We start from the raw sequence: 16582 nt of genomic DNA, 5'->3' as shown, positions 1-16582 counted from the left end.
CAGAGACAAAATGTAGAGCGATTCGGTTTTTCGATCGTAGCTCGTTTTATAAGCTCAACCGCGAGTCATATGTTGCGAACGATTATTGTCGAAAACAAACATCCGTGGAAGCTTAAGTATCGAATCGATGATCTGTGGCGACCAATCTAAACTAATCGCGAATTTTGTTATTGCAGAAAAGCTGCTGGCAAAGCTACGAGTTGCTGGAGCATCGTCAGCGCAGCACCGAGCAGCTCTCGCTTTCATCGACACGGGTGAGTTTTCATTTTTACATTTTTTCTCTATCGTTTTCTTTCTGCCCTTTTCTCCCCCTTATTATATTATACATTTTCTACAACAAAATTAAAAAATTATGCGCGATACTTTATCACGCGTCTAACAATATTTCTTATTTGAATGAATCTTTATCGGATATTTGATATCTGATACTTGATTTAATACGCCTTAACGTATCTTTTCTTCCTCAACATGGCTTTGTTTGGCTTAAAGTCGACTTTTATCTTAATAAAAATCTTTCAAGACATAATAATTTCTCTCAAAATTAAACATTCTGATAATTGAGAGCCTGAAATTACGTTTCTGTCAAAGTAAAGTTCATTCGAAATTAAATGTAAATTTCTCTTATCTGCACATTTCCATAAGAAAAATTTTTCAATAATCTATTTTCAATTCTGTTAACATTATTTAATTTTTATTTACTTTTAATTCAAAATCGTTCCAATATTGAAGCGCAAGTGGCCATTTTTTTATTGTTTAGCTTTTGCTATCATTCATTTGAGGCAACGTACGCGATATTGAGACATGTTATATCTACTTACGTAGATTTCTTTAAAAACAATTTTTCTCCTGAGAATATAACGAACGTTTTTCTCGATCTTTCGTCTTCTTATCCGTATTTAAATACCGTCACCGCCATAAGAAAGTTTCGGCGCGCCGCCGCACCCATTACGCCGTTGTATCGATATCACGCTCGTAACGGCGAGGGGTCGAGTTGGTTGACCCCGCATAAAGTGTGGGGCTTGTGGGTCGTGTGCCGGGTATCTTGAAAATCTCGTGGGTCAGGGCGTGGTGCGCCGACGACGGCGGCGGGGTCTGCAATCAGGCTGGTGGTGTGTCTCATTCTCGATGGTGGTGCGTTCAACGAAGAGCCTCAACCTGCCTCGCTGCGTCTCTCTCCCCTCTCTCTCTCTCTCTTCCCTGCTCACGCACACACCGTTGCGTATCGCACGCGTTGCACGCAACACAAGCTCGAAAATACAGCCGCACCCGAGTCGACCGTCCGTTCTGATTAGCGGCAAATAATACCCGTAACAATGGAGCTACCGTTCCCTAACACAGCTTGTCCGGCGTCCCTGTTTTGTATATGTGCGTTGCGTGTTTGTATTTGTGCGCGCGTGACTCTCGATGTTGGTGCGTGCGTGCGTAAGACCCTTTGCGCCAGTCTCATCGAAAGGTCCGACCGGGCGCCCTTTGCGCCAAAGCCTCGAAGACACGAGTCAGTCAATCCCCATCTGCTTTCGATTCCCCTCAGCTTCTCTCTCTCTCTGTCTTTCTCTCTTTCTCTCTTTCTCTCTTTCTTTCTGTGCGTGTTCCTCTTACGCTCTACGTCCGCAGAATTTCGATGATCTCGTGAAAACAGATTTATCGCGCCTCTTTCCGAGTTTCCTGGACTCTCTCGATACTTTATGGTTCCTTCAGTATCGATCAGTATCAAAGTAAATGCGCCATGGTTGACTTCAATCAAGTTGTATTTGCCGCTTATGCTACTTTTTTTCTATTTTCTTTTTACTTTCGTATGAACGTTGCGAATTTACCGAGATATATATTGAATTTTTTATAAAGTCGCTTTGCGGATTATTTGCGGACGATTTGTTCACGATGCAAGAGATAAGAGCCAATGAAACCTCGTTCACGCAACAATGACAATTGCAACGATGATGATGACGGGAACGAGGTCAACGAAAGCGACTACGACAGCCCGCTTTGAATTTTTCGTCCTGACCTGAACATTTCGTTATCTCGTTTACGCTTTTGTTTAGCGTCGCTTCTTATCGTCGTTCTGGGTGACGAAAGTTATCGTTCGATCGCGCGGTGAGGCGTCATCAAGAAATAAATGGCCGAGAAGCGAGGAGGTTAAGCTGCTTTTTCGCCGCTTAACCACGCTCCTTCGTTATCCGAGTCTTGGCAAGACTTCCGAGACATTAAAGAGAAGCAACGTTCGGAGACAGGTCGGGGATTAAGCCCTGAGCTTATGGTTACGGTTAATAGTGGCGATTAACCCTTTACGAAGCCAATCTTTAAGCGCGGATAAAAAAATCACGCGAGATTAGCGAGGAATATTGGAAACTCTTCGAAAAAGACGATACGACGTTGGCTTAACGAAGAAGATATCGTTTTATTAAGAAGATGGATAAGTAGAAACCTTTTTTATGAAAATATTACGAGCATCCGTTATATTAAACCCTTTTGCTCTATTAGATATGCATAAAGTATACCGTGATATAATTTATACGTTATTAAATTTTGTGTAATTTAATTTTCAATTATTATATGTATTATGTTTATTAGCTACATTTCAAACTATTTCTAATAATGATGTAAAATATTATAACGTAATATATCTCTCATATAATATCATCCCAAAGATATTTTAAAACTAACCAACTCACGTAATTGGAAAAGCTTAATTTTATAATTTTGTTAGATATAATTTCATTAAATGCGAGATAAAGTGAGATATGTAATTTTATTTGTGCGCGAATACGATGAGAATTGTCTTCTAGAGGAACAGATACATTGTTGCTTTATGGAATAAAAATTAATATTATATATTATCTTTCGCGAAATTATATATCGCAAAAATATTTTTCTCGATCATATTTCTCTCGCGAAGATAAAAAACTATGATAAACTTCCTTATTAGCTTCACCTCGGGCCATTCGTCTTGAAGCAAGCCGCGTTACCCCGTCGACCCAGATACATTCGATCCTTCGTTATCGCCTTGAGGATCTCGAGTCACAGTCAGCAGAAACCACCTAATCCCCCGGAAAGCCCTCGTGAAAAAGCATCGATCTCCAATTCATTCCGTCCCGACCGTGCGCGATCGGGCAGCGGAGCGGAAAGCTCGCCGCAACCGGAACTTTCGGGACGTTCTCGATCGAGAAAGAGAAAGAGAGAGAGAGAGGGGGGCTTCTTTTTTAGAACGAGAATAATGACTCGAATTACGGTCATTTTCTGTGCGACCGCACAGGTGTCCGATTGTGCGCGCGACGCCCACGGATACACGCGCGCGTACACACACACACACACGCACATACACACACTCCGCATTGTGGTGGCTAGCCACCGCCGCCGCCACCACCACCACCGCCGCCGCCGCCGTACACGTGTCACCTGCATTTCCACTGCACGTCAGTAGCCGGCATCGCGCGGATATAGTAAAACTCGCCCCGTGAGGTGTACGACCGCGTTAAACGCGCAGCGGTGCATTTGAAAAGTCGGATTTAAAATCGGCTCGAGTACCGAGAAGCGAACGATCCGAGCGCTAAACGCTCGAAAATTAAATTAAATACACATTTTAATATACACACCGCACATAGGTATCACATCCAGGAACATATTCTCAACCACATTCTGCGATTAATTGATCGGAAAAATGTTGAATTATACTTGAGTAACATTTAGTAAAAAGATATTCCGGTCAATTAGTTGTAGAATAATACATATATACCTAGTTGTAAAAAAAAGTTATATACGTAGAATTGCGTCTGTTTGACTTATCGTTGGAATGCTTTCTTCAAATCCAATCACTCGATTTGCGATATAATGTGATATATTGCGATTATCTTTTGAATCGCTAATAACATTTATTTAGACTGTCGTTTTACGCGGTAATAAATCTACTTGAGTCAGATTATCGATTCTCGTCTGAAATTCTACACTCATTTCCTTCCGTTATGGCATTTTCCGTGCAGCGTTGTGTTCCACGTTATATTCCTTTCGGCTTTTCTGTCATATCCTTGCCCCTCGATCCTTGTTATCTCGACTTTAGATAGCTCGCGCGCTCCAGGATCGGTATTTAATTGAACTTCTTGGTTTCCCCATTACGTGAAAAGCCTGCTGCTCTTCCAGCCAGGCGCCGCTCGGAATATCGAGGTTGTCCCGTATATCACTGCCGGCAAAAATTGCCATTGACATCCGGTCGCAACCAGCTACCAACCGAGTTCTCTCTCAGGCGAGAAACGCGACGCTCATTCCAGGCGACGTCACCGAAAAGAAGCAAGACATTCGGTGCATCGTGAGGACTTATCGATATATAGGCTGTTCTAGAATTGCCGATCTTAAGTTAGTTATAAACTTTTTTTATCAATTTTATATTTATTTTTCCTTAAACTAGATTTCGGGAATGTTTGATTATTAATAAAAAAATTTTATTTGTTTAATAATATATTTCAATAATAAATTTTTTTTTTTTTTTTTTTTGCCATTTGAGTGCGATGCCTACATCTAGCTTCAATAATTTTTTATGTTATTGGACTGATTATTAAAATTAATTAGATTTTGCGACATTCTTTCAAAAATGAGGAAGACTAAGTACTTTAGTATCAGCAAATAATAGAGGGTTTAAAGATTTCGAGAACTCTGTGTTTATATACGTTGATCAACAGCGGCTTAAAGTAGGAACTAAAATTTGTATTGTTGTAAAATAATCTGCAAGATTATTAGAAGTTGACATTACGATAAAGTCAGTTATTATTTTCGATCGTTCTCAATCTACAAACTTTAGTTGCATCGGGATATTGTTATCGATGGAAAATCGACGATTAAATTTAACAGCAGTTCCAGGATTTTAGGACACTAAATGCAGCGTGCAAAGATGTTTAATGGCACGATGAATAGAGTCCGAGAGATGAAATAGACGGAACGAGCTAGAATATCTCTTGAAAAATTGATCGCCACGCAAAGGCGCGTTTATACGGAGACCAAAGTAAATTGTATTTAATTATTTCTTGGTTGTGCCGCAGCGATAAAAGCGGATCCGACTGCGCGCGTGCTCGACAGTTTGGTTGGCTGAATGCACACAGCGACGATTATATTCGCCTCGAAAAACAGAAGGAAGGATTAGCGCCTCGTCTCTCTCTCTCTCTCTCTCTCTCTCTCTCTCTTTCTCTCCTTCTGCATTAAAATTCTCAGCTTTAGAAACACGCTAATTTTAATAACTGCATTATTCAAACCATTGAAGTATTACATGAGCCGGCATGTTGTATTTTCTCGCTTGCCACGTTTAATTTTTTCGCGATAGGGATTCACATTCGTTAACTCTACGTTTCTCGGATCGATGTAAAAGCCAGCGCGGTTTTAAGTTTCGCTACCGATTTCTCTTAATTGGACATAATAAAAAAACGCGACGCACGGTAAGAAACAGCGGCCGCGTCAAGGGTAACAATTTCTCGTTATCTACATAGTTATCGACTCGCGCGAGAGCGTAACCCATAAAGATATCGGTCGGATAATCGTTTCCGACATTCGACTATGATCGTCGCCGCCGACCGACATTTCTTGCTGACCGATCCGTTCTTAAGCCGATGCGAAAAAGCTTACGAGAATCGATACCGCACTCCAGCCGGGACGCGCGAATTTACGATCGATCGACGCGTAAAAGCGATTATCGAAAGTTTGCTGACGTGTTTTTCCAGTCTTGTGATTTCGAGGCACGTCGACTCCGCCGGGCTGGGTATGTACACGAGATCCGGCCGGTCGTGCAATGGCCGCCGGTAATACAACGGATACGTGTAAAAGGAAGTGGAAAAATAAAGTGGATACGCTACCTCGTTAACCTTTAAGCACTTCGTGAACCCCTCTCGCGGAACGTTACACGCTCCGTTCTCGATTCTATACACCGGATTTGTTTAATCGTGACAAACTGATTACACGCAATCCTTCAGATTTTATTGACGCGAGTCGTATACATATAAAATAAATGTCGTAAATTAGAAAAGTATTCGAAATTTTTTATACATATAAATATTCGGTTTTGCATTAGTTTCCTCAAAGAAGATTAATATCTGTAAGAAATTGACGAGTTTTTTCATAATAAATGCTTTTTTAATTTCTCAAGATTTTTCAAAATTATTTATTAAATCATTTTATATTATTTTAAATTTTTATTTAGTACCTGATAAAAGATATATATATATATATATATGAATAAGGATGGTAAATTTAATCGCGCACATTCCACATTTTGACATACATTTCCCTTTATTTTTATGCGACATTTGTTGTTCCAAAGCTCTGACGTATACTAATTTAGGTAGCAGCAAGAGTTATATTATCGAATATAATAACCAGCTTCTCGCTTGATATACCCGTGCGGATGGATAAATGTCCAGTGCTCGCGTGTTATATTTGTAGGCAAATATGAATTTATATCACGTGCGCGCGCGCGCGCGCGCGCGGCGCAATGACGCTTTAATCGCATTTGTTTTGTCGCGGCTGTTTCACCGCGAACGAGCGAATTAACGAACGAGCTTGGTGGAAAACTGGTCGACCGGCTGTCTAATTTTTTTTTCCCCTCTTCGATTCGGAGCATCGACGACCGGTGACACGCAAAAGGTCGATCGCCGACAGCGTCAATCACAGTCAATGGACATAAAAGGGATTATCGAAACTTCACTAATGTGATTCTCTTCCGTTGCCATTCAGTTACCCCGATATGCACGTTACTTGCAATACGGTCGCATGTCAGTGACAGAGCCGAGACAACAAGAAGGCAAAGTCGATAAGGCGTTCTTCTCTGTCGACCGCGATACTTTCTATTGTCCATAAAGATTCGTATATATATATATATATATATCTATCGTCGTATTTCGAAAGCTCGAGATATCGAGCTTTCAATTGCGATTGCTGTTAACTGGACCATCGCGATCGTTAAACGGACCGTTATTTATTTCAATGATTTTCCCGTTCACTTTTTTCCTCGACATATACTTTATATAGATCGTCCTTATTCTTTTTCGCCCCTCGTGCAACCAATCGAATCATTTCGTTCGCTAAATTAATTCCAATGAACCCGATTTTTGTATGTATATCGGCTATTCTATGCAAAATCGCATGTTATATTTGTCTTCTCGTTCAAATAAAAACAAAAAGCAAATATAAAACGTTGGTTCTCAATACTAAAGAATATTGACAGTTTTTGAATTACATGCGATTAATAAAAGAATTATAATTTACTTAGTACATGCTTGTTAATGATATTCAAGAAAGTTGCATATGTCTATGGCTGTCATCCGTCCGGTTTTTCCAGGATTTATCTAATTTTTTCGAGCGTCCGGGAACCTTTGGGGGGGATTTTTTAATCCTAGTTTTTTGAGCGCGTGACGATACGCGCGTCGTAATTTGAGGCTGTGTCTTTGTATGTTGTACGTGCGATATTGTTCAAGCCTTAGGACATTGGGATCATTGACAGCAAACAAAATAATGTAGACTATTAATAATATTATTAATTATTAATAATTAAAGTAAAAATTATTCTATTTTTATCGCTTTGTCAGTAGTTGCAATAATTTCACGTAATAAATTATGGGTGTCCGGGTTTCAATTGAAAAAGTCCAGGGTTTTAAATCTTCCTCAGTCCTAGATCTGTATAATTACATGGCAGCCCTACATATGTCTCACGATACAAGAATAATAAAATTTTTATTCATGAGCGAATTATTGTGAAGGGACGCAAATATAATCGCGACGTTTAATCCGCGATCGTTTCTTAGCCTATACTCTGTCCGTTAGTCTATACTCTTAATTTTTATCTGGTATCACGGTATCTTCGGCGACATGAAAAGATCATATTGCAAACGGATAGAGACGAAGGAAGAAGTGAGAATAGAAAGCGGAATAGAAAGCGAGAATCACGTGAAATTGTTAAAAGCACACCTCTCGCGGATGAAGTACGCATGAATATAGAAAGATGCGTGTTTTGCAGTTGTAAAATTGGAAAATCGGTACGATATTTGCGATAAATGTATGCATAATTAATATCATTTTAATATATCACTCGCTAACACATGTATCTGTAAACAAAATGAAAGATTTCCCTATAAAATGATTCATTTTATTAAATAAAATATATTAATATATATTTATATTTTTGTAACCAAATTTTTTTTTTTTTTTTTTTTCATCTTTCTATATGCAATAGGGCGGAGAAATAATTTCAAAATAATCGCAAAGCTTCAATTTAAAGCGGTCATAGATGGTATATGCGCGCCCGGAATATATCGAACGTTACATATAACACAATTTTGAAACATTATTCGACCATAGTTAAAATACGTCAAATCGTTTGACGTCGGAAACTCTATTAAAAAGTGCACATCGCCGATGTAGCCTCATCGATCGAGGCGCTGTTCTTGTAATTCTTTCGTTTATAAACGATACGCGCAGGACGGACAAGGCATTCGACCGGTATTATGTCCACAGAATGACGCGATCGCGCTCCTAGATTTTTCCTCCGGGAGAGCGGATCCCCGCGGTGATACGACACGGCATGAAAGCGGATTCCGTCGACGCCGTCAATCACGGCGCGCCGGATATAAAAGCGATTACCGAAACATCGCTAATGTGATTTTCCTGGCGAGCGGTTGCGAGCCCTCGCGTATCGGCGACAGCGTGTATTGACTTTTGCTCGGTTTCTCCCGAATGAAAGATGGCGCCGTGCGATCGGTCGATATACCGCCTAGCAGAATTGCCTCTGTAAAATCGCCATCGTAACGATGGCGCCTATAGGAAAATCAGCTAAAAATTAATTGTGCAATCTGAAAATCGATCTACGAGATTAGAAAGGATTCAAGGATTCTAAATGAAACTAATATTTTTGCGATAGAATACGTAAATTATCACGCAACATCGATTGTTTGAGCTTCTTTGTTTTATTATTAATATCATTATGTATCTGATATGATCTTATACAGTAAAGTAATGATACATGTATGATTAGAATTCTCTCTCTCTCTCTCTCTCTCTTTATTAATACGATGGAGTCAATGGCAAATAAAATGAAAATCATGGACGCGTCATATAAAAACGTTTAGCGATGTGATGGTTTTTTCGTTTATTTCGTTGAACATCTCAAGATAGTTCAAATATCACCTCTCGATGGGGATGAAATGCAAAGGGCGGAAGAAAAGGTCTTTTGGGTACGGCGGCTCTTCGGCGCCCTTATCGAAAGTTCGCAGGCAGCGTCGATCTGCATCGACGGTCTAAGCGCACTCTCTCTCTCGTCAGTCTCTCTATCTTGTTTCCTCTGTCCTTCCTTTTCCCGAAGGGAGTTCGCCGGGTTATTTACCTGAATAAACCGCTCGATAAAAAGAGTACACACGATCCCTCGTCGGCGTCGTAGCGCGACGTGCATTAATAATTTCGCGGATACTTCGCGTATAAATCGCGCGCGTGCCTTCCCCCGCAACTTACTTCGTCATTCTGGCGGAAACGCGACATGAATTTGTTATGACGCGGGTTGACCGGCACGACTATACCGTTCCAATTATCGCGCTTTCTTCTATGGTTATTTGTTCGCGACGCGATACGCGGGGACTATAAAATTGCTTGTTGCCGGTAACATGATTAGTTGCTGGTAATACGTCGCAGTCGGATTTACGAACGGACAAATGATTATTACGGTTATCCGGCATAAAGATAAACGAAAAGAATAAAAGAGACGAGAATATACTCACTCGCAATTATAAATATATGAATAAATTTATAAGAATGCTACAAACTAGAGATGAATCATTTCTTTCTTTTTTTTTTTTTTTATCGTATTATGATATTATCAATTTAATTATACGGTATTTAATGAGATTGACCCGTATTAAATGACCCAAACGATGAATATTTGTATACTTGACCATTGAATTTTAACTCGATAATTCTAACATACATACAAACATCTATACAAATAAACATATATAAACGAAATATCTAAGTCGATGCGAACAACATTATTGTATAGATTTTTCAGAGAGAGAGAGGAAAACTAAGAATGATCAATTTTCATTTTGCGTTGAAATATTCGCTATTTATGCGACGCATACCAGCGTATCGTTCCTATTGATTATATTGGGGGGGGGGGGGGGGGGGGCAAATTCAATATATAGTTTAGTTATTTAAAATTCATTACAGACGTTGCCTCGTATTTCATTTGTTTAATTCGTTCATAATTATCTTTCCGCAATATTATTGCATAATTTTGGTCCGGCGTGATTCTGGTTTTGTTCTGTGTTAAATGTATAAGATATCTGAAATATAATTTTAATTTGCATTAATTCCATTTGTGCACGCCCATCGCTCTCGCATTAAACATCGCGTCGTGTTGCTCGATGAACATACATCGTTTACATCGGAGAAATTAGTACTCTTTGTACACAATTATTGCTTTTAATACAATATTTCGAGAGAGATAAAAAAATCGTATAACGTTAATTAAGATTTCTAATTGCATTTCAAACGTAAAATAAGTAAGGACGTTGTAATGTTGTTGTGGAATCGCGCGTGTTATATGATTTATAACTATAGTCGTTATAAGCATTTATAGCCGTTTAACAATTATTATCGTATTAATACGATAATAACATCTTTAAAATTGTGATCATTGTAGTTGCAAAATTTTTACAAACTCTTGTCAAATTACTTGATACTTTTTTTTTTTTTTTTTTTTTTTTTTTTTTTTTTTTTTTTTACATCAAAACCAAACCACAAAATTTTTGACGAGTAATAGTAACAAAAGGTGTGAATCGCATATTATTACATATACATTAAGATCACAAAGAAATGAATTTTTCGTAAATAACTTTTGATAACGTTGATCTTTTACGAGCTCTTTTTAAGAAATATTAGCATGTAAATGTACGAATGCTGCAAACAGTTGTTGGAAACATTTTAATTACATCTAACTACTCTCCCTTTCTCTCATTATTATCTCGGAGCATTATTTATCTTAAAGTCATATCGCTAATTATAGTCTGGCCTGTATCAATAAAGCTTGAGCATGTCATCGTGAGACAATTCTCTGGCTTTCGGTAATTATCATCTTAATAATCCTCCGGTGACTCCCCTGAGACACTTGGCGCGGATTTCCCACGACGCAGCGACGACGCGATGCGCTCGTTAGATTATTACTTTCTTCGAATTACGTGTCACTGACTGTCGCGTCCCTAATCGCAATTAATACGAGCCGCGATGAGAGTGCCGTGGGTCTCTCGTTCGAGGTCAAAGTGGCGTCCGGTTATTAAATTCGGCGTGCTTTCCGTGCGCGCGACAGTGTCACTGTCAGTGCGTGCTCTCCGGTAATTGCGGCTGCGCGGATAATCGTCCGGCCATGCATTAGGCGGTGGATTTTATCGTCCGCCCTGGACTCACCCGGCGCGCGATTATCATCGCGATACCTTCGCCAGGCACAGGGCAGGGCGCAAGCCCCCTAGCTTGGAAACGTACTATACGCGCGTGACGGAAGCATACACGCCCGGTTGTTGGCGGCACGTACAGGTGCTCGTGCGATGGCTATAATATACAGAGTGTCTCGCGAATATCGTACTGTTTCGTCGATCGTAGGTATCGGGATTGGGATGAAGGAGAATGCGAAGAAATAGTAAATATAGAGATGCGACGATTGTAAAATCTCGATCAATATGAAAAGATAAAACACCGAGACTATATATGTACGTTTTGTCTCATTCGGTTCATTATGCAATTTCAAAAAAATTTGCGGGGATATACTGCGACAGAATTTTACGTATCTATTTAACGTTGAAAGTTTATTCGTTAAAACTCAAATTGATATAGATTTCTCTTTTGTCAATTGTACTCGTCAATTTAGCTAATTTACAGTTGACAGAACATGATGCGATACGAATAAAAATTTCATCGAAACATTACAACATTCTCGCTGATGAATTGTTGCGTAATTTAACAATTTATCGAGTCGACGCTATAACGTAATTATCGCGCGTATTGATATCGTTTAAATTCGGAATATATACATATATATATTGCGATTCTACCTATTCATATCGCGAAATTATCATGGTCGTACATTGTATGAATTCCGAAAGAGATTTTCATCAGCACGTCCTGTTCACGTTCGCATTCCTTTCGTTCTTCTCTCACGGATAGGAGGATCATGTAAACGCGAGTCGTTTCGTGCCTCCTTCTGGAAGACATTCGACTATATAGGAGAGAAACGCTTAACCCGCGGACCTAGGGGATCAGCGCGCACAGATACCTGATTATAGCGGATCTCGTGCAACGCGATGCACGCCACGTTGATAAAAGTCAGCATTTTACGATGTAAAACAGTTTTTCGAGATTACGCGCGGCTGTTTCGCGGCGAGAGACCGAGTAATCGACTCGAAATTGGAAGAATGTTGTTACTAAACGACACGACGAGGAGAGGGATCGCTTATCTATTTGCTCGTGTCTATTAATCACGACTGCGAGATAACGCGTCGCCGTCTCGAAGCGAAGGCTATCATGCGCGCGTAATTACGCGTTCCTAATATCTTCCGATTTACGTCGGTAATTAGGCTTACTCCGATGTCCACTTGATTAGAAGATAATCGAATTTTTGTAATTTACACAAGCCCGGTATTGCGTTATGTCGGTTTTTGCGGCAAATACTAGACGTGGCAGATGCCTGAAATAAATTAATCTGCTACTCGACCAACACGATCTTTGTTTTGCAATGATGTGAAATTTGTGGCTTATTTAAATAGTCGAGGTCATTACCCAATTATTTTCAACTACTTCGCAATCGTGTCTTCGATCATTTATCGATGAGCTATATTATTTATTTTGACTTTTTTATAATTTTTCGTATTTATAGAATCGATAAAATAATTAGGAGAAAGAAGAACATTTTCTCTGAAAATATATTTTTAGCATTTTATTGCGAAAAGTTAATCGCTTTCTTTCTATATATAAAATAGAGAATATTTTGAATATTTATTATGCGTTGAGATTATCTTTTGCAAATATTGCACATTTCATGGAAATATCCTTGAATTCGTCGACATATTTGAAAGGGATATATCTTTGCTCTTTGTATTCGCACGATTAAATGTTTTCCGAATCGATTCGAAAACGTCAAATGATAGACATCGACACATTTCCCCTTAGATTTAATCTCGTCGTGTTTCGCTCTGAATCCGATTGCGCGCGAGGATTTTGAAATAGCCTGAAGGTCCGTTTTCTTTCTGGATTCAACCGTCGCGTTTTGCCGATCTCCGACGTCACTTCCGGCCCTCTCGTTCCCTCCTGTTCTCCCTCTCCTCTTTCAAGATTCGACGTAGATTGTGAAGCCGCCGTTTGTGTGCACGGGGGTTTTACGGTTTTGTTCCTTTGTTCGTTCCTACAGTTGTTGCTGCTGCCGCAGAAACTCCGCGCAGGACAGAGACAAAGAGCGCGACGTAAAACGTGGTTGAAGAATGTTAACGCGACATATTTGTAAGATCGCGAATGCCGTGAAAGAGGATTCTTTGAAGAAGCTAAAATCTCCACAGGCAAAATATTCCCATTTTCATACAGCATCGTATATAATGTTATACGATAGTAGTCATCAGATTTTTCGCGTGTCCGCAAAATTTTTGTCTAACACGATAATATTTTATTTATCAACAGATTTTATGCATTTAATTTATCAACAGATAACTCTAGGATTAATATTAAATATGGTTATCTGGCGATTCTGAATATCATTTGTCTGAGGATTATATGAGACTTTTGCAATATATCAACGTGAGAAAGAATGCATTGTATATGCGATGGGAGAATAAGAAAATAAAGAAGCGAGGATGAGATGTGGGGAGAAAAGTTAACGCGACATATTTGCGCAATCGTAAATGTCCCGCGATTACCGCAAAAGGAAGGCTAAACTTGTCGCTGCAACAAGAAGAAAGAGGAAACGTTGCGGTTACGGAAATGGTGCCGATCATTACGGAGCTTACACCTGCGTCGTAGAACTGCCGGGTATAAGATGATTCGCCGATAAGGCGGAAAGTATCGAACGTGTTCGTAAATAAGTAGGCGTTCGATTCATCTGCGCTACACTTGAAAATAATTTCGCGGATACGATATTTCCAGCGCGACATGGTTTCGATTTCAATTCTCGATTGATATAATGGGCAAAATTTCCTTCTAAATAAATTTATTACCTATCTGGTTAATAAAATCTGCGGATATCTGTTTATCGATTTTATTTAAAGATAAAGAGATTTAGCTCCCTTTTTTTTTTCTCTCGTGATAAAAATCTCTTTCGAAGCGTACATGGAATATCTTCTTAATTTCTTAATTACATGAAAGTCCGCATCATGCAAATCCAGCATCATGTCTTTCCGTAACATTGGCATAGTAACTGCGATGCTTCTTTTCTCGTTGCGCGCTTCGGGCGGATAATTTGTTGTAACATGGAGCGTCTTTGTTTCGCGGTTAAGCGTTTCCTCGTTATTGTATTCGCTACGAGGTTGTAACAGTTACTATATACCTCGCGTACTCTGTAGATACCGTTCGTTGCCGCACGGCGCATCGCAATAAATACCTCACGTGAGTTGCCGCTGCTGCTTCTGCTGCTGCTGCTGTTACTGCTGTTGCAGGTCGGAGAAATTATTCGCATAATGGTATCTCTTATTCTTACAAACATACCGACCGCCATCCTGTTTGTTGGCTTGCGCATTTACATATCGTGAGGGGTCCCATAAAAAATTTATCATAATCTAATTAGCTCCGCATAAAATTTCAGTTGAGACATAAGGAACAAAGGAAATCGATCAGAGCCGTAAAGTCTACTCGTAGCGACACAATTAAGAGTTTCACAATTTGATTATCATCGCGAAACGACGTAATTACAAAATATTTGCAACTATTTGCCTATTAGGAGGAAGACTGGAACTTTTGCGAGATCCTGGTATTATTTACGAAAGCCAATGGCTTGTTCGATCGACCCAGTTCCATTCTTCTTCTTCTTTTTTTTTTTTTTTTCAAACAAGCCATTTTATCTCATAGTTGCCCTCTCCCCATTTCCACCCTTCGGCTGCTGTCCGGAGCAGCCTTGTCATATTCAACTATAGAATAACTCAACCGCGAGCTATTACGGTTTTCTCGTCACGGCTGCCTTTTATTTTGCGAAAGCTTTGCACCCGAGCGTTGCGCTGCGCGACGGCAATTTATTTATATTAATTCGAAGTAATCTAATTCTCTTGGTGACAAGCTCCGAGTAAGCTATAAAAACATTGTCGAGGTATCTTTTCGTAATACTTTCATAAATCATTGTTCATTCATGTGTGTTCAAATTTGTTACAAATTGAAATAATACATAAAGAATAATCTGTATGCCCAGATTTATATTAATACAATCAAATATCTAAAAGACTATTTTTTAAAAATTTTGATAAATCATGAATTTTGAGACAAATAACTATATTTTTATTAATGAAATGTTTTATAAATATGCTCTGTCTTTTAATCTACGAGATCTATCTTTTAATTACCGATTACTGATATACACTGTATTTTAGAATTAAGATTATAGATTTAATGTAAATTTTCTATATATAAAATAAAATTATTATTTCAATTTATTCTACAAAATAATGAATATTGATGAAGGATATCGAAAGTTTTATCTAATATTCACGCCACTCGCGAATATTTTTTTGCTCGACTATGCGACTTACCGCGCCATTTTCAACAATCGAAGAAGCTTCCAGCTACTCGACCGATTTATCTCACATCCATCTCGAAACTCTGGCAGAAGCGATCTATCGATCCTGACGCGCGCGAGAGATATCCAATCGGTTCGATCTAGCTACTCTCAAGACGATCTCGCTACTTCTGATTTACCGTTCTATTTTACTATTATCGCACGGTGCGCTTCGCAATTATGCTTATTCATTCTCTCTCTTCCTTAGTCGCGGATTAATACGTACACTTATCAGAGATGATTTATCGGAGCCAGTTCGACCGGTCGGTCGGACTGACGCGCGCGACCCATGATCGCCCGAAGTCACGGCCTCCTCCTCCTCCTCCTCCTCCTCCTCCGGGACAATCAATTTGATGGGAATCTTACCGGCGGTCGTTCATCCTTGTCAGACGGTAATTAACGTAAGCAAAGATCGTTATCTTCTTTGAAGCCGGTGTTCTTCTCTCCCGTTTGTGCGCTCGCTCGCGGTCTTCTTTCCTCCGGCATTTCCCTTCTTTTCACCCTCCTACGTATGCGTAGGGAAGGGTCCCGAGCTCTTCCTGCCCTCGTGTGCTTTTTGTATTCCTTCCTCTCTGTTCCCCCTCGTCCTCCTCCTTCTTTATCACGGAACCATCCCCCTCTCTCTCTCTCTCTCCTTTTCTGCCCCTTCGTATAACCCGCGGCTGTCGACCGTCTGTCGTCTTCCTCTCTCTATGTTTCAGTTAACATCCCTCTTTTCTCGTATTCCCATCCCTTGCCAGACTCCCTATGTTTTTCCCGATAACGCGTCCATGGCCGACGAGGGATGTGTGTTTTGAATTTGCCGTGCAATGCGATTTTCATTGGACCGCA

General features: G+C 39.7%; 1 protein-coding gene across 1 annotated transcript in view; it reads left to right on the top strand.

The window, feature by feature from the left end:
- Positions 1 to 16582, top strand: part of LOC138938314 (leucine-rich repeat and immunoglobulin-like domain containing-NOGO receptor-interacting protein 4) — a 191785-nt gene that overhangs the window by 63011 nt on the left and 112192 nt on the right. The window contains exon 2 of the mRNA XM_070305200.1: positions 177 to 254. Within this exon, the coding sequence (XP_070161301.1) occupies positions 177 to 254 (78 nt within the window). The remainder of the gene's footprint in view (positions 1 to 176; positions 255 to 16582) is intronic.

The sequence above is a fragment of the Polyergus mexicanus genome, unplaced genomic scaffold (genome assembly GCF_030449975.1).
Source record: "Polyergus mexicanus isolate NDT 795.1 unplaced genomic scaffold, iyPolMexi1.0 SCAF_12, whole genome shotgun sequence".
NCBI classification, from domain to species: Eukaryota; Metazoa; Arthropoda; class Insecta; order Hymenoptera; family Formicidae; genus Polyergus; species Polyergus mexicanus.
Note: the sequence above shows the minus strand (reverse complement) of the source record. Positions and strands in the feature narration are given on the sequence as shown.